The sequence below is a fragment of the Heteronotia binoei genome, chromosome 11, assembly GCF_032191835.1.
Source record: "Heteronotia binoei isolate CCM8104 ecotype False Entrance Well chromosome 11, APGP_CSIRO_Hbin_v1, whole genome shotgun sequence".
NCBI classification, from domain to species: Eukaryota; Metazoa; Chordata; class Lepidosauria; order Squamata; family Gekkonidae; genus Heteronotia; species Heteronotia binoei.
The window spans coordinates 82054387-82079914 of NC_083233.1; the positions used below are offsets into that span (position 1 = coordinate 82054387).

Below are 25528 nucleotides of genomic sequence, written 5' to 3' on the forward strand. Positions count from 1 at the left end.
TCGTCTTCCCCTAATAGCACTTTTCCCATTTTTTGTCTGTTCTTGCCTTATACCTGTAGTCCTGATATCTTTATCCACTAAACTTTTAATTTGTAGCATCTGGAACCAATTAAATTTGTCTTGCAGTTCTTCCTCCGCTTTTAATTCTACCATCCATCTTCTCCTTCCCATAATACAAATATGCATGCCAACCAAATAGATTTCCATGATCTTCTATCGCCAATAACTTCTGGTTGGATAAGGTTATCCAGTCCTTGAGCCATACTAAACATACTGCTTCATGATATAATTTAAGATCCGGCAGTTGAAAACCTCCTCGCTCTTTCGCATCAATTAGCATTTTCCTTTTGATTCTTGGTTTTTTCCCCGCCCATACAAATTTAGAAATCTTTTTTTTGCCATCTATTGAATTGTTTCACATCTTTCACAATTGGAATTGTTTGGAAGAGGAACAACATTCTTGGTAAGACATTCATTTTCACGGCAGCTATCCTACCCAAAAGAGACAAGTTCAGTTTATTCCATTTCAACAAATCAGCTTAAATTTTACACCAAAGTTTATCATAGTTATTTTTAAACAGATCTATATTTTTCATCGTGATCTCTACACCCAAATATCTTACTTTTGAGGTGACTTCACATCCAGTTGAATTTTGAAGTTCTTTCTGTTTGCGCAATGATAAATTTTTACTTAAAATTTGCGATTTTTCTTTATTTATGTAAAACCCAGCAAGGTCACCATATTCTCTAATTTTTTCCAGTAACAATGGTAATACTTGTATTGGATTTTCAGTAATAAACATCACATCATCTGCAAAGGCTCTGTATCTATAAGTAAATCGTTTCAATTTTAGCCCCTCTATTTCCTTATCTTCTGTTATTTGCAACAACAAAATCTCTAAAGTCATTATAAATAGCAACGGAGATAGAGGGCAACCTTGTCTTGTACCTTTGCTGATAACCATTTGCTCCATTAAATCTATATTAACACATAGTTTAGCTCCCTGTTCAGTATATATTGCCTTCACCATTCTTATAAAGTCCTTTCCCAACTCTACTTTTTCCATCACAGCAAACAAAAAGTTCCAGTTAAGATTGTCAAAGGCTTTCTCCGCATCAGCAAAAAAGAGCGCCACCTGTTTTTCCGGATGTTTTTCATAATACTCTACAATACTCTACAATGTCCACCACTATTCTGATATTGTCTCTAATTTGTCTCTTCGGGAGAAAGCCTGCTTGCTCCTCACAGATAAACCTATGCAGGTATTGTTTTCGCCTTTCCACCAAAATTTTTGCAAAGATTTTGTAGTCATTGTTAAGCAATGAAATTGGTCTATAATTTTTCACATTTGTAGCATCTCTGTCTTTTTTTGGTAACAATAATAATTTTTTTTTTATAGTAACAATGAAATAACTGCTTCTTTCCAAGTATTTGGCACTTGCCTATCCAAACGGATATTATTCATCAATTTTTGGAGCATTGGAACTAATATATTTATAAGAACTTTTAAAAATTTTATTGAAAAGCCATCCGGTCCCGGTGCTTTTCCTATTTTCATTGAACTGATTGCAGCTTCTGTTTCACCTTTTTCAATTGGATCATTCAATGTTTCTTTCATCATTTCTGTTGTTGGATTTACCTTCACATTTTGTAAATAAGCTTCTATTCTTTCTTCATCAACTCACTGGCCTTTAAATAAGTTAGCATAGTACTTGTAGAATTCCCTTTTGATGCCCTCCTAATCTACAATTTCTTTGCCGCCGGTTTTAATCTTGTTTATGCATTTATTTTCCCTTCTTTTCTTCATTTGCCACGCCAAATACTTTCCAGGTTTATTTGCCCCTTCAAAAGATTTTTGTTGGAGTCTTTTCAGATTCCACTACACCTCTTTATTCAGTAAATGACTTAACTGACTCTGTAAAATTGTAATTTCTCGCAAAATTTTCTTTTCCCCCAGTCTCTTTCTTAATTCAGTTTCTTTTTTACTTATTTCCTTTTGTAAGTCCAACAATTGCTTTTCATTTGCCCTTCTATCCTTATTAGTCAATGTAATTAATGTTCCTCTCATCACAGCCTTATAGGCATCCCAAACCGTTTGAAATTGTACCTCTTGGTTGTCATTTATTTGGAAAAAAGCTTTAGTTTCTTTTTCTAGAGATGCCACTACCTCCACTTTCTGTAATAAATCATCATTTATCCTCCACCTCCTCTCTTTTTTCCTCCCTTTAGCCAACCACATCAACGGGTTATGATCTGCACCTATTTTCGGAAGAATCTCTACTTTTTTTGTGATCAACCCAGCTCTTTTGAAGCCCATAATATATCAATCCTAGAAAAGGTATTATGTCTGGCTGAAAAAAAAGTATAGTCTCATACCCTGGGATACGAGTCGGCTTGCAACTGCGAAACAGGAAGTGACGTTCGAACTATCCTTTGTAATCCATAATGATTCTTAAATTAAGCTGTATCCCCAAAATCCTTATTGTCTGCCAAAAACCCTTCCATGCCTTGAATGTCTATTATGGAATACTTCAGCCCTTTATGCTCAAAAGTAAGTCCGGCTGGTAAAATCCATCTATATCGTGTACCTTTTGCCCTTAATTTATCCGTCAAAGGTTTAAATTGTCTTCTGTCACTGTTGACCTTCCTTGGTAATTCCTTCATTATTCTGACTCTGCTCTCCTTCACCACCAATGCGTTTTCAAATTGTTGGCTCAAGATCCTTCCCACTATATCTCTAGTGGTAAATTTAATTACTGTGTCTCTTGGCAATTTACGCCTTCTGGCAAACTCTGAATTGACCCTGTACACATAGTCACATTGATCTTCAGTCTTCTCTGGATCTTCACCCAAATATTCAGCAATAATAGTCATAATATATTTCTTTAAGTCCTCTTGATGGTTTTCTGGCACCCCCCTCAGACGTACAAAGTTCTCCATCAGCTTACAGACTTGTAGTAGAACTTTTTCCTGTATCTTCTTTATTGTAACATCTTGATTTCTAACTCTATTTTCCACCTCTTGCATCTTCTGTGTTGTTGCTTGTGACTCCTTCCTCAGATCTTCAATTTCTTTCTTGATCTCTTTCTTAACAGCTTCAGCACTGGAATTTATTTCTTTTGTTAGTTCCTTAGTTATCTCTTTTGTTATTTCTTTAGTCAACTTCTTCTCACTTGTAGTTATCAAATCTTTCATTGCCTTTTTATTAGTCTGGCCTCCATAGCATCCAGCTGTTCTTGGGCAATCTTAGACATTTTGCTCTTCACTGAGCCAGCTCTTCCACGCGTTCTTAGTTCATATTTTGGATCAGACATCAAACGTCAGTCTTCCCATAGCATATAATAGGCCCCAAGTTGACCTCACCAAACTACAAACCGATAACAGGGTTCAATAATTAGAGCATGCCCTCTTCAGCAAGCCCAAAATCGCCATCCTCAGAGTTTCCTAGGCCAAGATATTAATATTTGAAGTTTTATAAAAATTAAAAATGGCGGCCACAAGTTTTTCAGGCCCCTACTCTATGATTTTTTAGGCTAGAGGAGGTCTAGCATGAGTCCCTCTTCTCCCAGCGCTGTTTCCTGACTCTCTGGAAATGAAGTCCCGTTTTCAATGGTTTCCACTGTCGCGATAGTTCGAACATCACTTCCTGTTTCACAGTTGCAAGCCGAGGCTTTGTTATGACAGGGGATTTTTTTGTAGAAGCCACAAAGGTAAACAAATCTTGGTTTTTTTAAATTTTACAGCGCCTATTAAAGTCCCAAAGCCACGATTTTACCCCCAGCCTCTGTAACACAGCTTTACTTCTTTGCAAATAGTTCCAAATCTTTGTTTCTTTATTTTAAAAATGTTCTTTTAGTCCCGGAAAGAAAGATAAGAATTGTACCTTATCAAGTGTCCAAAACTTCCTTACACCGATCGTTCCAATCTTCAGTAGTCTATAGTCCATAGAAAGTTGGGGTTGGGTGAACTTATGTCAACTTAATGACTCCAGAAAGCCTTTGTAAACGTTGTTATGCGATTTTTCACGGGAGATTCTTCAAAGCCAAAAAGGAGCCCCAGCGAGACTCCTCTCCAGCCAAAGTTAAACTCCTCAAAATCTTGCAAGCATGTCTGGGAGGGTAGGCAGCAGGTGATAAAAACACCTTTTATGCCCAGAACAAAGGCATCGGTCCACTCGACGAAAGGGAGATGCGTCAGTTCCCCATCTTTCCAACCCCAGAAGTCCAGCTTATTGTTTTTAAAGTCATGGAGAAGAATCAAAAGCACATACTGATTCCCCACCACCTCACCACACACTTAAACCTTCTTCAGCCACCCTTTGGATTCTGAGATTTAGACAGGCATTGACTGCTCCACTTTTAGGCGTAAGGGCTATACACATGACCTTGTGCTCTGAAATGAACACAGAGCTCTTCAAAAGTCAAGGCTGTATTCTGTACGTATGGGACCACTGCTTCCTTTAATTTCTGCTCTCGAGAAATCCTCCACTTAAATTAACAGGAGAAGCAGCACAGCAAGGCCTGCAGAAGTTGTGAAAAGTGGGTTATATCAATGGGATCCAGAGCAGGAGATGTTCCTGGAGGACCTTTCCCAAGATTCCTCATTGGCCTGAAAAAACTCTCACATAACAGCCCCCAAAATTTCCATGGAATGATCCAGAGAGGAGAGCTCTTTGCAAGGACTCCCCCATCTCAACATGGCTGCGCCAAGCAAGAATGACCTGAGGAAAAATGTTTGGCTCACCCTACTGGAAACAGAAGGGGATCCATTTACACTGCATGCTAAATACCACTGGACTTAGCTCCTCGAAACAGGAACTGCACCTGACCCCAAAGACCTTATCTGTAATGCCCTGCCATCAAGAATACTTTATGTTAAGATAAAAATGTGCATGTGCCTCCACCCCTTTCACAGAGAACATAAGAACATAAGAGAAGCCATGTTAGATCAGGCCAATGGCCCATCCAGTCCAATACTCTGTGTCACATAAGAACATAAGAGAAGCCATGTTGGATCAGGCCAACAGCCCACCCAGTCCAACACTCTGTGTCACATAAGAACATAAGAGAAGCCATGTTGGATCAGGCCAATGGCCCCTCCAGTCCAACCCTCTGTGTCACATAAGAATATAAGAGAAGCCATGTTGGATCAGGCCAGTGGTCCATCCAGTCCAACACTCTGTTTCACACAGTGGCCAAAAATTTTTTTATATATATATATACGCACACACACACATATACACACTGTGGCTAATAGCCACTGATGGACCTCTGCTCCATATTTTTATCTAACCCCCTCTTGAAGGTGGCTATGCTTGTGGCCGCCACCACCTCCTGTGGCAGTGAATTCCACATGTTAATCACCCTTTGCATGAAGAAGTACTTCCTTTTATCCATTTTAACTTGAGGGGTCTTAAGAGGGGTCTTGCCTACAAAAATGCTATGTCCCACCCCTGGCCCCAAGCCATGCAGTTCAAAACTTGCAGTCTGATAGAGTGGAAACAGTTTCCTGTTAAATTCTGTTTGGAAAAAACCCCACTAGCTGGGGAAAAAACCTCTAGCTGAACATAAGAACATAAGAGAAGCCATGTTAGATCAGGCCAATGGCCCATCCAGTCCAACATTCTGTGTCACACAGCGGCCAAATATATATATATATATATATACACACACACACACTGTGGCTAATAGCCACTGATGGACCTCTGAAGAAGTAGGTTTCAGGCAAGCTCTCCTGGGGTCAGGGACAGGGTGGTCTAAACTGCCCATCCTTCCTTGGTCGAGGCAAATTCAATGTGGAACAAAACTCCGGTGACTGGTGTAGGATGGGGAACCCTAGAACAACCATGTCATGGTCAAAGAAGACAAAGAAGACATGGCCAACATCTTTTTCACACCTGCGAATGACAGCTCTGCTGTCCCTAAGCTCATGCTAAGATTCCTTCCTCAATCACTATATTCCTGGCCCTTGTCAAGATATAGCAAATCTCAAAACCATCTGAACAGAAACAGTGATGCTAAAACACCACCGCTGGATTCTCTGTGCTGAGATCAGATTCTCATGGCATAGTGGCTCAGTGAACACATGATGCAGATAGCTCCCAGTCCAACAATCCGAAGTTAGGGCTAGCAAACACACATCTTAAACCAGGATAAACACTGGCCACCAGTGTTTCACAACTGTCATGAAGCTGCCAACCGGACTCAGAGCTGACACTGTGCTTCAGCCCCAAGAGACCAGCATCTGGGAAACTGGGGAGTTTTACAGCTCCAGTTGTTGCTGTGAGCACTGCCAGTTGCACTCAGCTACAGACGACCTAATACTCACCCAGAGCCCCGAAGTTCCTCCAAGTTAGAGGCATTCCATTCAGAACCCTGGAAGAATCACAACAGGGTCAGGACACACAGGCAAGCAGTGATTGGAAGATGCAAAAAGGCGACACACTCCCCAAACCAGATTTGTTTGCTCTACTGCTTACCAGGTACAGATGATCAAAAATGAGGGAGGGCTTATCCATCTGCCCCAGGATAAGCAGCATCTCGTTGTCAATAAATTCTTTGAATTCTTTCAGATTGCAGCTCATCTGCTTCTCCAGCTCATTTCTTATCTGCAAGGTAAAGAATCGCAAAGTGAAGGGAGGAACACCTTGATGCATCTGTGCATATGGAAGCTTGGTAGGTGACCCCGGGCCACTCACCTGCTCTCAGCCTCACCTACCTCACAGTGTGGTTGTGAGGATAAAACAGAAGAGAACAGAGTAATGTAAGTTGCTCTGGATCCCCATTGGGGAAAAACTGGGTCTATGATGTAAATAAATAAAGTGAAAAAGACTGAAGACAGAAAAAGAAGAAGAAGAAGAAGAAGAAGATATTGGATTTATATCCCGCCCTCCACTCCGAAGAGTCTCAGAGCGGCTCACAATCTCCTTTATCTTCCTCCCCCACAACAGACACCCTGTGAGGTGGGTGGGGCTGGAGAGGGCTCTCACAGCAGCTGCCCTTTCAAGGACAACCTCTGCCAGAGCTATGGCGGACCCAAGGCCATGCCAGCAGCTGCAAGTGGAGGAGTGGGGAATCAAACCCGGTTCTCCCAGATAAGAGTCCGCACACTTAACCACTACACCAAAAAGAAACTTTGCTCATCTCTCTTTCCCTCCTCTCTAGTGTCCCCACTTTCTGTTCACCAGGCGTGGCCTGGGAGGGTCCCCCAGGAAGCCTTTCCCCTTGGCAACTCTTGCCAGCTGGCTCTGTCTGATGATAAAGAAGATGGCCCCACAGCAGTACCAGTGCAGACATAAATCGCAGGACCAGTCGCCAGAACCCTGAGAGGCTGCTTGAAGCTGCTTCTAGTCAGACTGGAATGCCCTGCACGAGTTGGACATAAGAACAACGTATATCAAGCCAGACCCTCGCCTGGCCCTGCTCAGTCCTGACTCCTCTGCTGAGCATTTGCTCTCTAAGACAATGGCAACAGAGCAAGCTCTCTCCCAGCACCTGTTCCCCTAGATCTTTCAGCGAGAAACTGTCTGTGATGTATTCAGTATTCCCTTTCTAGGCAATGCAACACAACGTCACAAAATAGATGAATGGCAAGCTTTGCTCACTTCTTTAGAGGTCACGTTTTCCAGATCTTTGCTCATCATTATACTGCGGAGTTTGGCCTTGATGTGGCGTTCTGCCAGCTCCCTCTCAGTTGGCCTGAAAAAGGGAAGAGGCGGAGCTTCTGAGCGAAGACATCAGAACAGCAGTGACTCCTGGGATTCAAGTTCTAGTGAGCTCGCAGCATTCGCTGAAACACCCTCTACATAACAGACAAGCTGCTAGCGCCCATGATTGTGAAGAAAAGCTTCACAGCGGCTGTGTTTTCTCTCTCCTGAGGTTCAGGCAGACTGGATGGTGCAGCACAGTAGCTAGGCGGCAGGAGTGTTCACTGCACATCATCTTGTCAGTTCCCATTTCTGCATCCCTCTCTCTTTGCTCCTAGACACTGAACTCCCATCAAATGGACTATAAGTAAATAGTAAATAAAATGAATTATCTCTCATTCCATTATGAGAAAATATACATGCATAATTTTGCTCTAAAAATTTTGGAAACAAAGGTTGATTTATGCCAGATATTGATTTTCAACTGCAGAACTCTAACTTCTCTGGACAAAGGAACTTTGACTCTCAAAATGCTCCTATCCCAAAAATCTGTTTGGTCTCGAAGGTGTTCCTGGACTTGAACCCAACTCTTCTACTGCAGAACAACAGGGCTACCTTCTGAAACCCTCTGTCTTCAGAGAGTCTCCTGCAAAAAACTCTCAGCTTGAAATCAAACAGGGAAGACTCACTTGTCCACGTATAAAGCTGGTGAGTCTGGGCGAGTCGACTCCAGGTCCTGCATGGCGTTCCACTCGTTGATGCAGCTCTGCTCGGAGGCAATGCAGCTCTCATAGTAGGTGGCCCAGACGAGCGCCATCCCACCCGGGAAGTAGTTGTACCGCCGAGCAACCTCGCAAGCCTTGTGAAGGATCTGCAGGGCAGACCTGCAAGCACACAAACCCAGAATGAAAACCTTAAGCTGAGGGTCAAGACAACAGGTTTGGGAGCAGGAACAGGACCTGATTGAAAGAATTAGCACAAGAAGAAACACAAAGGTCTTTTATGTACAAAACTGGCATGCAGCCTCTCCAGAGTCCAGACTGAGGGGGTCAAAACTATACTTTACTCATAATCACAAAAAGCAGCAACATAAGAATTGTCAATATTAAAACAAGCCACAGCATACAAATAGCATTAAATAGCATTCTGCATCTAAAATGATAGTCATAAACTAGTCCTCAGGCTTGAAGGAGACCATAGACACATGTTAAAAAAAATATGGAACCTTCACATTAAAAGACTTGGTAAAAAGAAATGAGAAAGGGGGATTCTTTTCCCACTGAAGGCATGCCCAGTACAAAGGAAGTGCCAATTCCAGGGTCTCAAAGGTTGTAAATGAGAATGGAAATAGATGCCACCACTCAATACGCACCACATCGCTTGCACTGAAACCGGCTTGAAGATATGCATCCTCCCTGCAGTGCTGACACTGAATCCGCTAGCAAAGAGAGAGAAAGAAGGGTGATTCTTATGAACATATGAACATATGAAGCTGCCTTATACTGAATCAGATCCACAGTCCATCAAAGTCAGTCTTGTCTCCTCAGACTGGCAGTGGCTCTCCAGGGTCTCAAGCTGAGGTTTTTTCACACCTACTTGCCTGGACCCTTTTTAGTTGGAGATGCCGGGGATTGAACCTGGGACCTTCTGCTTCCCAAGCAGATGCTCTGCCACTGAGCCACCGTCCCTCCCTCTTGGCTGCACATCATTATTGTTTCTTGAGTGCAGACACTGCCTCACAAGCCGAAGTTCTCAACAGCAGACAAAGGAGCATCTATATCAGGGGTGGCCAAACTTGCTGAACATAAGAGCCAAAAAGAATAAACATGAGACGTTTGAGAGCCACAAGACATGAACATCAGATGTTTGAGGGAGGGAGGGAGGGAAGCAAATAGGGAGGGAAAGGAAGAGATGGAATTAAAGCAATGTTAATTTTAAGTGTATTCTCCAAGCCATTGAAGAAGAGACAAATGCCTTCTCCAAGCCAGCCAATGGGGTAGTGGAGGCTTCAAGAGCCACACAATATGTGTGAAAGAGCCACATGTGGCTCCTAAGCCACAGTTTGGCCACCTCTGATCTATATCAAAACAGCCACACAATTGAACCCCCCTTAAGGCAACAGAGCACAAGCAAGGATAATCAGATGGCACTTAATAGGGTTGCTCCCACAAATGTTTAATAGACTTGCTATCATGAACATTCCTCCCTGCAAGAAAGTCCCCAAAATGCTCACATTTCTTACCCATCGCCATCTAGATGCATCTTCGTGTCGCTCCACAGGCGCAAAACCATCCCTATGGTACAGCTTTTGCTACCAAGACAAAGAGTTGTCACATCATCCAGGGCTCTGCAAACACAGACCCCAACAGAACCAAGAACAAGATGTTATCTACTAAGTTATCTGATTTTTATCCTGGCTTCCCCCACAAGCATCCAGAGGCAACAATTTAGGCTTCTTCCTCTCCTACTTACTTAATTTCCATGTTTATGTTATTGACAGTTTGCCTTCCTCACTGGGACGCAAGGCGGATCACACAAAGTAAGTCAAGAAGAGAATCGACATTTGATAAACAATGGAATATTAACAGGGCCCTAGAACCAACCAGAAATCTAAGAACAGAACTGAAGCAAAGCGTAAGTATTAACATGACACGCCATATGACGCAAAATGACATTTACAGCAAGCTATATATACATCGTATAGACCACAGTTCCTAATAATTTTTCCAACTAAGTTTGTGAGCCATTTTATACAATGCAAATGTGTTGCCTGCACAGAAAAGCTCTCTTGAATCATTCAGTTTTGCATAGCTTGGGGGCGACCAAGAGAGTGGGCACCTTTCTGACCTCCTCAGGCAGACCATTCCACGAGTTGGGGGCCAAAACAGGGAAGCCCATGTGCACAGGCCGTTGTTGATTTTACCCATTTGCAGGTTGGCATCTGCAGAGGTCGAAAGCATGTGACTGACCCACAGTCAAGGAGCTTCATGGCTGAGCAGGGATCTGAACCTGATCTACCATTCCAGCTCCTATCCCGCTCAAAATGTTGAGGATTTTCTCTCAAATACACCTCTTGCTGAAATAGTTCTGCAGTGAACAACTTAATCTAAACACCTTTTATTTCTTAAACCAAACATTGCTGCCCATGTGAAGCTTGCACATGGAAGAACCCCAGACCCAGACAGAAGAGCTCTGATGGACCTCTTTTTTTTTAGGGGCTCTGATGCCACCCAGGAGAGGCCTGGTTGACACCACCTTCTTTCACCCCATTCCCGGATATCCATCCCTCACCTCTCTTTGCTGGAAAAATCCACTCCCAGCAGGATGTTCTCCTCCGTGTCTTGGCGCCCGGTGCTGTAGACAACCACCATGTACCTCACTCGGTCTGCCCAGGCACTTTCTAAACGCACAGCCTGAAAAACAGCAGAGGTCCTGGCTGTTTGCTTCTCTGCCGTGCCCTCTGATAAGCCACATTCTGCTTCATTCTAGGGGCATTTCTCTTCAGGCCAGTCTCCAGCCTAGCTTCTCACAGGTTTCTTATTCATTTACTTAGGTGCACCCCTTGGTCGGATAAACTTACCAGCAAGGTTACCCTGAGGGCACCTAATAGCTTTGGCGACAGCTCCCTTATGCGCCCTATCAGAAAGATCTGGCCTTAACTTCAAGGGAAAAGGAGGGAGGACTTCTTACCAGTTTGATTCTGTCTTCACACCGAAGGAGGTTGATCATCACCTGGAGGTGCTGCGGCAAGTCACCTGTGGAAAACAATCCATCTGTGCCAACACAGCCTCTCATCTGATACTGTACTGTTGTGTTAACAGTGCTCAGCAGCCCAGGAAACACTGGATTGACTCTCAGTGGCTTTGCACCCTCCCCGCACAGGAAGTAGCCCACCCACTGGCCTTAAAGGACCCTGGGTGAGAGAAGCTCCTTGCCAGAGGAAGAAGAAGAATTGAAGATTTATACCCTGCCCTTCTCTCTGAATCAGAGACTCAAAGTGGCTCACCATCTCCTTTATCTTCTCCCTCCACAACAGACACCCTGTGAGGTGGGTGGGGCTGAGAGAGCTCTTCCAGAAGCTGCCCTTTCAAGGACAGCTCTGCAAGAGCTAAGGCTAACCCAAGGCCAATCCAGCAGCTGCAAGTGGAGGTGTGGGGAATCAAACCCGGTTCTCCCAGGTAAGAATCCACACACTTAACCACTACACCAAACTGGGGAAAAGCTGGTTGGCCTTGTCTTGCCTGCAAGCTTAAAAAGGCCTCCCAAACCAATTCTGAGTGGCAAGCAAGCTCTGGGCCCATCATACATCCTGAGCAGGGTCACAACAACCTTTCCTCCTCCCAAACTCTAAAAACAGTTGTATCCCAGTGGCCCGCTTTTCCCGCTGATGATCAGAAAGAATCTCATTATGTGCTCAGGTGCAAAGGGCCATTTGCAACCATAAGGTAAGTCCCAGTTTAACCATTTGGCCATGCAAGCCTATGAGATAAAAACTTCTCTCTGTGAAGGGATGGCTCAGGCTGTGAATCTGCTGACAGCTAAAGAAATACGAAACGGAACTGTCACACCGACAACACCAAGCAGCGCCCCTTCCTATCGGCTCCTTCTCTTTTTCTCACTATGGCCCAGCTCTCCCCTCACTGTTCCCACGGAGGAAGAATGTGATGTATGAAACTGACATACAGGCATTGATTTGATTTTTTCCCAACGGCTGCTTCCGTGTGAAGGTTCTTCTCTGCCTTGGCTTACAAACTGGGCCATTTTCTTGAAGAATCCACATAATAATCTTTCTCTTTCCATGTTTTCCTGTCCTCAATATGTTCATCCCCAAATCCGCTTTACTCAGATGCTTTGGAAAAAACATGCACATCCAGTGAAAGAAACAGTGCACATTTTCCTGCTGTGAGCACTTCCCCATGATTTTTTTTCTGCAGTACCACTGCAGGGCTTTTTGCTGGTTTTTCTTCTTAAACTAGTAATTGCTATTGCCAGTTATCTGAAATTTTAGTTCTCCTAAATACCTAGCTTTCATTTTTTATAAAATAAGGCTTCCAGTCCTTTTTTTCTGGAGATATAAGGTGAAAGGTGCAGGCAATTTTTGTCCTAATTGTCTGGAAAGGAGAGAGGAAAGGAAGCTGGAAGACTACTACTTTGTATTCTGTTCTGTGCAAAACTCCCATGTGTTGAAACTCCCTCTCCAGATGCAGGCCTCTGCATCATGGCAAGGAAAGCAATGCAGAGAACTCTTGCGGTGTGAAAACAGCCAACATTTATTTGACCCAGGCTGTCATGTAAGCTGTAGCTGCACCAAGAAATGCATTTCACTGCGATATTTACCTGCATGTTTGTGAGGGTGAGGAAGACTCCGTGGGCCTTGGGGGCTGTTACCTTGCTGGAGAAATAATGCAGCACCTTTCACCATAAAAAAGCTTTCGCTCAGGCTGGAGAATAAATGGAAACAAGGATCAGGCAGGTCACAAACAGGAAGAAAAAGACTTTCACATGATCACAACAGCAAGCATGCACCATGCACAATGTGCACATGTCATCCTCCCAAAGTAGAGGGCCTGGGAGAGTGAATTGTTTAAAATGTTTAGTCAAACACCACAAATATTTGGGAGTGAGGAAGGAAGAGGAAGAAGAGGAGAAGGAGATAGGATTTATATGAAGTTAGGATCCAGTGGCTTGCAATCTCCTTTTCCTTCCCCGCCCTCCACAACAGACACCCTGTGAGGTAGGTGGGGCTAAGAGAGAGAACAGTGAGGTAGGTGGGGCTAAGAGAGAGAACTGTGACTAGCCCAAGGTCACCCAGCTGGCTGCATGTGGAGGAGTGGGGAATCAAATCCGGTTCTCCAGATTAGAGTCTGCTGCTCTTAACCACTACACCAAACTGGCGCTCAGGAAGAAGTGGGTATGACATACTTCCTAATGTTTATGGAGGTTGCAAGACAGAACTACTGTGACTAAAAGACTGTGGCTGTTTTCAGTAATGCTGGAGAGCCCTTGCAGCACTCCAAGAGCCACGATTGAAGTCCAAAGATTAAAAATAATGACTGACCCCCTCACTTGGGTGGAGGATGCTTCTCTGGCAGCAGACGGCTTTAACGAAATCAGGGCTCTCGTTAAAAGCATTCTCCAACAGTTACATATTTGGCTGCCAGATTGTTGTTTTCATAGGAGAGGTGGTGACCCTTCAAAAACACTTTGTTATGAAGCTCTACAATTTAAGAACACTTATGCCAGTGTGCTTCTTAGCACAATGATTTCAAGCTGCTTGAAATGTAGATGACACTCTGGAATTTAAAGATGAATTCCCCAGTCCCTCCCCATTATCTCTTTTAAAGTACATCACATGATAGAAACAGAAATCCAGCAAAATGTATGCAATCCCCCGGGAATTCTTCCACAAGCTCTGTGGATGGGTTTTGGACACAGATGCCTTCGGCCCCTTATGCATCTCCCACTGGCATCACTGGACCAGCGCAGCCCTCGATGCACTCGAGGGAGAGATGCTGTACTTTCACAGCTACTTTTTCACAGTACTTTTGCCACTGGATCCTAACTTTGTATCACTTTGCATTCTTAACCACTGCCCACCAGCTCTATGTAGTTCTGCTCACTGTACCCCATTCCATTGTCTGAAGAAGTCTGCGTGCATACGTAAGTTTACATTCTGAATAAAACTTTGTTGGTCTTAAAGGTGCTCCTGGACTCCCGCTTTGTTCTTGCACAGCTGCTGACTGCAGCCACACCCTATCTGGGCCGTAAAGAGCAGCAGCTCTCCAAGATCACCCCAAAGCCTCGACTGTTTAGCAGGGTATGGACCCTTCTGCATACAAAGCAAGTGCTCTTCTACTGAAAAACCAAGAGCTCAGTCAGGTTGGAATTTTTACTGCCCAGGCCCCAGAGATGCAAATGGGACACACAGCAGTGTATCACCCTCTGAGCACCTGTCCCATTTCGGCTACACTCTTGGGAAGCAGACCATCCTGAACAACAGCAGGCCAATGAAAAGTGCTTTTGATGAAAATACAGAATTGAGAAAAAGAAGGAGGGTGGGGAGAGAGAGTGAAATGGAGGGAGTCCTCAATCTCTTTCGCTCCTAAAGAGCTGTGCGGCGATATGTCCCAAAGCTACCATAATGCAAACACGGCACCACCTAACCAACTTCAAGTGACTAACGGATAATTTTTTTTTGGAGGGAGGGAGCTGGGGCAAAGTGTATGGTGCGTTTCCAGGACCCACAGTTCAAGATCCAAGAATCTTGTGAGAACAACTCTGCTAGCACAGGGAGCTCCACTATGGAACTTCAGGAGTCTACAAGCGGATGGGGTGGGGGGTAAGGAGCTACCCACCTTCTTCTGCATGGGAAATGAAGACCACCCCCCTCACAGCTGAGAGGCTGCTATGTAAATGTAACAAAATTCGTCAAAAGGCAAACAGTCTTGGAAACAGTGCAGAGAACTTCATTAGCAATCCCACGCTGGGAAAAGACGTGATGTGAAAACATCCCCCAGGTCAATGCTCTGCGAGCCACACTGACCCGTGAGCACAGAGCAGCTTCAGAGACACAGAAGAGTCAAAGCAGCAAAGAACTGAAGGGCTTCCTCTTCCCCATTAACCACAAAGCCTGACAGGCAATCTTTCCCAGCACTTCCTGCCATTCTAAGGCTGGGGACGCATAATTCCTGTTTATGATAAGGAGTGGGGGGAAATGCCAGCCTGCCTGCTAACTGTAATGCTGCATTGTCAAGCGACTGTGAGATCATCCCACAGCCAGATCTAATGAAAGGGAAGACCACAGAGGACCGCTGGATCCCGTGGCCACAGATTCACTGGCGCAGACAAAGACATCGGAGATATTTCAAAGGGCTTGTTGAGAGCAAGAAATGTTGAGCATATTTGAAACCCGGTTCCTGAACCACAGCGGTGACCTCGGCAAAGGCACAGCCCTCAGGGTGGGCAACAGTCCCTCTGCCAATTATTCACTGACTCAGTCCCACAGAGCACCCCTTGATGAGCAGGTTTCAAGTGTGGTCATGGGCAGCAATCCAACCAGTCAGTAGCGCTGAGACCATCCTTTGGACGCCCTGAGCAGATCACCAAAAACCACTGGACCTCTGCTGCCACACAAGCATTCCAGTTGCCTGCAAAATATTTTCCCGTTATTGCCCCAAGATACCACTTATGAACGAAAAACCCAACAGGGGTTACTTCGGTCTTTCTCGATCACATTAATTCTGTAAACAACACTCCAAAAGAAGCACCATTTTTCAGACTTCTGTTACCGTGATCGTAAGCAAAGATCTGAAAGCTAGAAACTGTCCCTTAAGAAAACAACCCACTAACAGTGGACTAAACAGTGCCAAGAAAACACAAAAGCAAGCAAAGTTTTTAAAAGGAGGGGGGGTGTTGCATACATACTACTTTGGATGGGATTTCTTTGAGCAGCAGTAGCATCGCGCCAGCCCAAAAGACAGGCAGAAGTCAGCGAAACCAGAAAAGTTCATAACCAACTGCTGGAGTCACATCCTTTTGCTTCCAAACACTCTTGGCAAAACAAAAGCAGAGGAGAAAGGCCGACCAATTAGAGAGAAATCTCCAAGCCTGTTGATGCTACCCAGGAACTGATGACTTCTACAGAACGCTGAACTCCCCCCACGATATCCTGGCTGGAAAGCCCTAGCAGATCTTGATGAAAGAAAGCCTTTCAAAACAGACGGGGGGGGGGGGGAACGGGAACAGCCAAAGCGCATCCCATCATTCCCCTCCTACAGTCTTCTTTTCAAACTTTGTAAGACGCCCTGCCTCCCATTATCAGCAAGAGCTGGGCTTTGAGCTCTTTTGGGCCTCACTAGATTAAAAAGCGTCCCACTGACAGATGCATGATTGGTGTTCAAAAACCCTACACAACATAGCAACACAGTGAAACAGTCCCGGTGCAGATAGATCCAAGTGGGCAGCCGTGTTGGTCCGAAGCAGTTGAACAAAGCAGGAGTCAAGTTCACCTTTAAGACCAACCAAGTTTTATTCAAAACGTAAGCTTTCATGTGCTCTCTAAGCACACTTCATCAGATGAGGCGATCAGGAATTGTGGGCTGAAATACATGCAGTTTGCTGATTAAGAGGGCAAACAGACTGTGATCACATGGTAAAACAGTGTGGCTTGGCCATTTGGTCTGGATAGCCATAAAAGGTCATAAAGTTTCCTGCCAGTTGGTGTTTCTGCAAATCTAGGTAAATCGCAAAAGGACATGTATTTCCTAGTTGTAGTCCGCCTAATGTAGTCCCAATGAAGTCTGTACTATGTTAGATTTCATCTCCCATATTTCTTCACTGACATGATTTCAGGGACACTGAGGCACATGCAAGACTGTTTTTACACAGACACAGAGCTTAATGCTCTTGTATCAACACATGCTAGTACAAAAGGATGCAAGCTTGTAAGTGAAACCACAGTCCTCATTGCTGGCCTGAAAATCTTTGCCAGTGGCATTCTTGATTTAAGCCACAAAGGCTGAGGGAGCGATTCCATTCCTGGAAGAGCCATTTGGTCATTTCCACACTCTTTCTTCCACAAATAAAGCAAGCCACTTAGCTTGGTTGAGCCTATCCTTTGGTCTGCACAACTGAAGTAACATTTTATGAGAGAGCGACATAGACTGGAAGTCTGGAGGGGAGGCTTCCATGTGTTTCCGTGTGCTGATGTGGCCTTTGGCAACATCTTCAGCTTTCATAGGGTTGCCAGGTCTGTGTTGGAAAATACCTGGAGACTTTGGAGGTGGAACTGGGAGAGGGTGGGGCTTGGGGAGGGAAGGGGCCTCAGCAGAGTTCAATACCATTGAGGCCACCCTTCCCAGCATTGGACTTCATAAAGTATTGCCTTCTTATTACCATCTGGACCGTTCTACTTCCAAGAAATTTTGCAATTGTTTGCACGGTAGCAACAAAGTTTGGGTGGCTGATACACTCTACTGTTTACAAATTTGAATACACTTTGTAATAATTTTCTAAATCTGCATTATCCAATTTCTATTATTTATTTGAGCATTATCAGTGTGTGAGGCTGGACATCACGACAGCCTGTTGGTTCTGTTTTTGCCCACCTGGAGGCTGGCGACCCTAAGCTTTTGCCACAGCAGTGCCCCAGAGGGAAGAAAGGTGCCCCTCAAGAAAGAAGTCTGGCAAGGCAAGGTATGAACACCGGCAGGACAAAGCAGGAATCGCAGCCATTTACAGTGTGGATCCTTCTGTGAGGCTGTGCATGGGCAGGTGACTAATTGTGTGGTTACACACAACCAGTATCCATGAAGACAGCCTGACATGGAGTGCAAGTCAAGCTAACAGCTTCAGTCCTTAAGTGTCTTGATATCTGTAGAAATCCTTACATGTTCTAGTACTCTCTTACTTTAACCATACTATTAGAAATACATAAATGCAAAGGAGAACACGGGGCGGGGGGGTGGACACACACTCAAAGACCATCCCACTCCTCAGCTTCCCTAGGGAGAAACTGCCAGCCCAGGACAGAATGCAGGCCCTCTTTAACAATTTACAACAGGAAGCGCCAAAAAAGTCATATCTAATTGGAACTACAGGAGGAAATTAAGACATCGGAAAGGAATTGCTGGAGTTACACTTGGCCACGCTACCTTTAAGCTGGCTGAAGAAATTGCTACAGGCTCTTGAAGGCTGACTGGATAGTTTATGCTGATTTGGGAACAGAAAGTCCAGTTAGCAAGATACCATGAACTAATAATTATCACTCTCGGGTCCCTGGATTTCCAACACTTGTGGTAAGGAAAGGAAGGCTTTCACAGCACCGATGACCTGATTTCTTCAGTGGCAGCCAGGTCCTCAGCTCCAAGGATTCTATTCCAAGACATCTGCTGTATTTCTAAGACAAGCAGCATAATCAGTTCCCCAAAGAAACTGTCGCAGCTGAAGACCCTATCACAACTTCGGTCCCATTGGGCATGTGGTTTCAAAGCAGGAACCACAACTATTTATCTGCAGTTTTGGCAGCCATAAGACTGACAGAGTTACATGCTGTCCCAAATGACTGAACTTCTGGGTGTACAAGTTATCAGTTCAGACAAGCTGACTGCTGAGCTAAGATTATAACCCTTATTCTCTGGGTTGTCTGTGGGACACCATATTTAGATAGCACTCTTTTATTCCACTCTACAGAACTCAGGGAAACACACAATGGGCTCCTCTCCACCATTCGACCCTGAGGTAGGTTGAGAGTGACTGGCGCAAGGTTGGTTACCCAGCGAGCTTCAAGGCACAGCAGGGTGGGGGTTTGAACCTGGGCATCTCAGAGCCTAGTCTGATGCTTCAACCGCTACGCCAAAGGAAACTCTAGTTCGCAGGAGAGCTTCCAGAAATGCACATCCTGGCCATCTCTATACATCAACATTCCACACAAAAATTGATTATAAACTATTAGGAACATCTGGGATGATGCCACAGCCCACTTACCGCTGAGCTCTGTGACTCACCAACAAATGTGCGTTTTCAAGCAAACAGCACTACTGTGAGTACTTGTGTGGATCCACAGTATCCCAGTGGTGTCCCCAAGTACCTCTTCCTCTACCTGAGCTGTATCAATGAGATCTTCATTGCTGAACTGCCAGGGGGTGTTTCTCAGTGTGGTGATGAACCTCCCGCCCCCCAGACTGCTGGGATGCAGAAACTGATTTGTCAGGATTGGTTCTGGGCTTCATGGCCACCATGGGACTACTCCAGATTGTAATCGGTTCCACACATGGAAAAACATGAGATCTAATTTTTTATTTTGTGCATGTTTCTGGTGTTCTGATTAAAGGTTTGGAAATTTAGCCTCGGCCATGGTCAGACCATTAGCTACTGATAGCCTGGTTCCTCCTCTTCCTGTCATATGACTCTGATGTCATGTGCCTGCAGTTCATTGGGTACCTACTACTGTCTAGGGCAGGGTTGGTCAAACTGCAGCTCGGGAGCCACATGCAGCTCTTTCACACATATCGTTTTGCCAATGCTCCCTTGGTTTTGTAATCAATAAAAGCTGCGGCCTGGTTTTGTTCCAAAAGTTTGGTGTGGTGGTTTTGTGGATCTCCATAAGACCTCTCCTTACTAGGCCCTGCGCCTGCAAGCAAGTTTGGCCACCCCTGGTCTAGGGGTCTCAGGCTGGTCCTGAGTCTGGAAATATTGAAGACTACTGGGTCAGACAAATTAATGGAAGAAAGACGTATCCACAGCTGTTGGCAATATGAAGCATCCATAAAAGGTAACGCTGGTCCTGCAGCAAGAACCGGTCGTTTCTGACTCTGGAGTGACGTTGCTTTCACAATGTTTTCATGGTATACTTTTTACGGGGTGGTTTGCCATTGCCTTCCCCAGTCATCTAGACTTTGCCCCCAGCAAGCTGGGTCCTCATTTTACCGACCTCAGAAGGATGGAAGGCTGAGTCAACCATGAGCCAGTTACCTGTACCCAGCTTCCGCCGGGATCAAACTCAGGTCATGAGCAGAGCTTGGACTGCAGTACTGCAACTTGACCGCTCTGAACCACAGGGCTCTTAAAACATCCATACTTAGAGGAAATACACCTCTTCCCAAAAGAAGCTAGAGAACAAACTGCCGGGTAGTGCTGCTCTTCATGCCCTGTGCTTGTGAGATATCTTGAAGGCCTCACGCTGCCCACTGTGGGAAGCAGGATCCTGTGCTTGATGGAACCTTGGTCTGGTGCTATTAAATAGCCTCATTGTGCCAGATGCAGAAGACACAGTTTGAAGGATAAACAACTAATCCACCGAAGGATTTAATTCTACTTCCTAACGCCAATGGGGATGTCCCAGGCTACCCCAAACTTGTCAGATCTTGGACGCTAAACAGGGTCGTTCCTGGTTAGTGCTCGGGTGGGAGACCACCAGGGAAGTCCAGGCTCACTGTGCAGAGGCTGGCAACCACAAGAGACCACTGAATATCTCTTGTCTTGAAAACCTCACGAGGGATCACCATAAGTCAGCTGAAAGAAGTACTTTTCTCCCTTTCTCACAATACAAGAACTCGTGGGCATTCCATGAAATTGCTGAGCAGACAGGTTAAAACGGATAAAAGGAAGTACTTCTTCACCCAAAGGGGGATTAACATGTGGAATTCACTGCCACAGGAGGTGGCGGCGGCCACAAGCATAGCCACCTTCAAGAGGGGTTTAGATAAAAATATGGAGCAAAGGTCCATCAGTGGCTATTAGCCACAGTGTGTGTGTGTATATATAATTTTTTATATGTGTATATATAAATTTTTTTGGCCACTGTGTGATACAGAGTGTTGGACTGGATGGGCCGTTGGCCTGATCCAACATGGCTTCTCTTATGTTCTTATGTAACCTGAAGGCACCTTCCACCATCACCATATTTAAGGAGGTCAAAATCAAATTAATCTAAAAAGAGGTCTATCTTGCCCCCTTTAAAAGAAACAGACATTCTCAAAGCACACTTTCCAGGAGACGTTCTCATGTGTGCCGTCAGTTTACCCCTGGCTTCTGCTGATCAGGCACCTGATCTGCACGTGTTGTCCTATCTATCAGGGAAAGTTTACAGTTGGATTTCTGTGGCAAGAATCAACAATACTGGTCACCGGGATGCTCAACAGAAACAGCGTAGACTGCTCTGGAGTGCAGCATCCTGTTCTGACCAGAGCAGACTCAGCTCTATTCAGAGGTTGTATCCAGCCGGGCCATAAAAGAAGATTCAGAGCCCTCCAGTGCACATCGGCTGAGTGAGGATGGCTGGCAAGCTTCGCTCCGAATGCTTGCAGCACTCCACCAGCAGAAGTACCCTCTGAGCAGGCATTGTTTGGCCCAGGAGGCGTAGGCTGGCTTCACAGTCCAAGAATTCCAAGCAGCGTTTCCAGAGACTGGAGACCATTCACAGTGCCAAGTGCACAAGCTCCTTCAGGACAAGGAGAAAGGGAGAGGAAAGGAAATCCATCAGGGAGCCGACAAAGGCAAACTTCCCAGCATGAGCAGAGTGCCACTGGAGGCTGTCCAGCTGACCTGGGATTTGCTACATCATGACTTGCACGTTTCTGCCAGGAATTCAGCCACAAGACAAACTGCAAGAAGATTCCCAAAGTGAGAGGGAAGAATAGTGAACTGATGCCATTTTCCAGATCTGTCTTTGAGGGACTCGAGTTCAGTATCTGATGCCCCGGCATGCACTCGCTTTGGTGTAGACACAAAGGAATTATTTTCAAGAGTGCCCATTTGAATGCAAGGAAGCATGTCGCTGAGCAGCGTGGGCACAAGCCACAAGGAAGGTCTCCTGTATAAGCCTCACTTGCAGAAGAGAACAAGCCACGCTTACCCAGCATTCAAAGACAGTAGCTCTGTAACCCATGCAACAAATGGTATAAAGTCATAATCATCTATTGCCACAATTGACTAGTTCCTAGCTTTCCTTTTTTTAAAAAAGGGTAAGCCTCTATCCCTTGTCATTGAGAATTTACAAGGAAAAAGGCTGCAGGCTGCATATTTCTCCTCATAAGTTCACAAGGAAAAGGGCTAGCTGGAAACTGGTAGGTCATTATAACATTACTGTGCTTTAGAGATCCATCAAGCAGCAATTCCCCATTCAAGCACATTCTCTGGGGTGGCTCCTACATTATGGAGTGGTCTGCCGAGGGCTATCAGGAAGCCCCGCATGCGTCTGTCATTTGTAAAATGTGCAAAACAGAATTGTTCAGGAAGGCAATTTTGTAGAAGGAGCCTACAGTGTAATGGAGGTGATTTTTATTAGGAATAAAGTCTTTCTTATAATGATTGTCCTGTTACCTCAAACAGATAAGTTTGCATGTGGAGAGCCAGTTTGGTGTAGTGGTTAAGTGTGCAGACTCTTATCTGGGAGAACCGGGTTTGATTCCCCACTCTTCCACTTGCACCTCCTGGAATGGCCTTGGGTCAGCCATAGCTCTGGTAGAGGTTGTCCTTGAAAGGGCAGCTGCTGTGAGAGCCCTCTCAGCCCCACCCACCTCACAGGGTGTCTGTTGTGGGGGAGGAAAAGGAGATTGTGAGCCGCCCTGAGACTCTTCGGAGTGGAGGGCGGGATATAAATCCAATATCTTCATCTACCTCACAGGGTGTCTGTTGTGGGGAGGAAGGGAAAGGAGATTGTGAGCCGCTCTGAGACTCTTCGGAGTGGAGGGCGGGATATAAATCCAATATCTTCATCTACCTCACAGGGTGTCTGTTGCGGGGGAGGAAGGGAAAGGAGATTGTGAGCCGCTCTGAGACTCTTCGGAGTGGAGGGCGGGATATAAATCCAATATCATCTTCTTCATCTTCTTGTTCTGCCCCCCCCCTCCCATCCTAGCACTATTTTGTCTTTCTTGGAATCTTTACCGTAATAGCCAAACCTTAACATATCTTGATATCTGCTCATTGATTGGTTGATGTCGTATTTTGTAATCTGTTTACTGAATGACCAAAAATTTTTTGCCATGCTTGTAATTCATCTTGGATGGACTATAACTGAAACTAATAATAATAATACCTAATAGACGGAATGGCAGCCATGGGAGACTGAGGCAAGAAAAGTGCACAGGAAACTGCTTTGGGGTGATCTGCTCTCTCTCATTCACAGCAGCCATGAGAATTACATGGGGATTATTTATTTAGGAAAAGAAGATGGTATTAGATTTATATCCCACCCTCCACCCCAAATCTCAGAGTCTCAGAACGGGCACAATCTCCTTAACTTTCCTCCCCTACAACAGACCCCCCCTGTGAGGTGGGTGGGGCTGAGAGAGCTCCCCCAGAAGGTGCTCTTTCAACGACAGCTCTGTGAGAGCTATGGCTGACCCAAGGCCATTCCAGCAGCTGCAAGTGGAGGAGTGGAGAATCAAACCTGGTTCTTCCAGACAGGAGTCCATGCACTTAACCACTACACCAAACTGGCAGGGATCCAAAGCCAGCTGTAATCATTCTCCCCTCTGACATTTTATCCTCACAACTGCTCTGTGAGATGGACTACTAGGCCAAACGAGTGACCAGTGCAAGAGCACTCAGCAAAATTCATGGCAGCGTGAGGGTCAGACATGTCCTAATCCAGCACTGCCCACTACAGCACATTGGCTCTCTGTGTGGAAGCAGCCACTGAAAAGAAACTTCTTCTGGGAAGAGATTCAGGTGGGTCAAAGCAGAAGAACAATGCTCTGAACCAGTTTGGTGTGGAGAGCCAGTTTGTGTCATGGGTGCTGGAGGCCCTGCAGAAGAAGCCGAGCCTGCAGAAGAAACTGTGCCGCTGCCACCTGCACCAGTGCCCTTGCCTCCTGCTGGAGAAGATCCAAGCCCCCCTGCCTCGCTTTCTCGGGTGGCTCGTGTGCGTGACCGCCTTCGTCAGGACCTCAGGGATCAGAGGAGGGTGGCACGCTCACGAGCAAGACGCTCCCTGAGCCCTGAGTTTTGAAAGGATTCTGGCCCTTCTAGGAGTCTCAGCAGGATCCTGGCTGCCCTCTGAGTCAGCAATTAGCCCAAATGGGCAACAGACAGCAGAGGGCTATATAGCTGTGGGCTTTGGGAGGAGGCTTTGTGGAAGCAACTAGTCACTTACCTGATGTTCTAGTAGCTACTTCGACTTCAGCTTCTGGACCCCCTGACTCTGGCATTGACTTCTGGACCCCCTGACTCTGGCATTGACTTCTGGACCCCCTGACTTTGGCTTCTGAACCTCTGACCTGCGATACCTGGACGATGATTCGGTTTTGGCGCTTTGGACCCTCTTTGCTACCCAGCTACAGACCTTGGACTGACCCTGGACTTCGCCTGGCCTGGCCCCAGCCCGTGACAGATTGCTTCCACCCCCACAAACACCCATTCCACAGGATGGATGCTGAAGCAAGTGGAACCGCAGGACTACTGGCTGCTCTCCAAGCCCAGGTACAGCAGCTGACACAGGCAGTAGTGCACTTGCAGCAACAACCTGCGGCCAGTGCTCCAGCCAAGTGCCCAGTTCCCCCACCTGACAGATTTGGGGGTGCTGTGAAAGAATTTCCTGCTTTCCTGGCGCAGTGTCGGCTGTACTTCGAGCTAAGAGCACGGGACTTTCCCAATGACAAAACTAAGGTGTGTTTCATCATTAGTCTGTTAAAGGGGCAGGCGGCCAAGTGGGCCACACCCCTACTGGTTGAGTCTTCTCCCCTGCTGACTGATTACCAGGGGTTTGAGGCCCACCTGTCTGCTGCCTTCTCAAACCCAGTCCAAGCAGCCACGGCCAACCGGAAAATCAGGGCCCTGAAACAAGGCAAATCCTCAGTGGCTCAGTACGCCACCGAATTCAAGCTCCTGGCCCAAGACTTGGCGTGGAATGAGGCTGCCCAGATAGACCAGTTTACCGAGGGGTTGGCAGAGGAAGTCCTGGACTAACTGGCCAGGGTGGAGCAGCCACCCACGCTCCAAGAACTTATCACCCTCTGCCTCTGCATCGATGGCCGCCTGGAAAGTCGCCGCCAAGCCAAGACCAGAGGGCACCAGCTCCCTGCACCGTGCCACTTGGCTCCTCTCCCATCCCCAGCTAGTACCAGAGATGAGGGTGAGCTGGCTGTTCGTGTATGCCATGCTGGACTCGGGAGCGGGCCACTGTTTTGTAGATGCCGCCTTTGTAAAGCAGCACCAGATCCCAGTGCAGACAAAGGAGATTCCGACGCTGGTGGAGGCTATTGACGGGCGCCTCCTCCGTTCTGGCCCCGTCACCCAGGAGACCTGTCCCATCACCTTCCACGTCCAGCAGCATCAAGAACAGCTGCAGTTTGATGTCGCCCGCATGCCTCGCTTCCCGCTGATTCTAGGCCTTTCCTGGCTGAAGCTGCACAACCCCATCGTGGACTGGGCCCAGCAGG

General features: G+C 46.0%; 1 protein-coding gene across 3 annotated transcripts in view; it reads right to left on the reverse strand.

Moving 5' to 3' along the window:
• SSH1 (slingshot protein phosphatase 1) overlaps nucleotides 1–25528 on the reverse strand; it is a 51494-nt gene that overhangs the window by 10261 nt on the left and 15705 nt on the right. The window contains exons 1-10 of one of the 3 annotated variants that reach the window (XM_060249344.1): nucleotides 16071–16239; nucleotides 12984–13087; nucleotides 11337–11401; nucleotides 10938–11059; nucleotides 9889–9957; nucleotides 9019–9084; nucleotides 8336–8530; nucleotides 7605–7698; nucleotides 6480–6608; nucleotides 6329–6375 (exon numbers count right to left, since the gene is read on the reverse strand). In XM_060249344.1, coding sequence (XP_060105327.1) covers nucleotides 6329–6375; nucleotides 6480–6608; nucleotides 7605–7698; nucleotides 8336–8530; nucleotides 9019–9084; nucleotides 9889–9957; nucleotides 10938–11059; nucleotides 11337–11401; nucleotides 12984–13087; nucleotides 16071–16156 — 977 coding nt within the window. In that variant the 5' untranslated portion in view covers nucleotides 16157–16239. Of the gene's footprint in view, nucleotides 1–6328; nucleotides 6376–6479; nucleotides 6609–7604; nucleotides 7699–8335; nucleotides 8531–9018; nucleotides 9085–9879; nucleotides 9958–10937; nucleotides 11060–11336; nucleotides 11402–12983; nucleotides 13088–16070; nucleotides 16240–25528 lie in introns of those variants that run through there. The other 2 variants (XM_060249343.1, XM_060249346.1) reach the window with 2 other exon arrangements.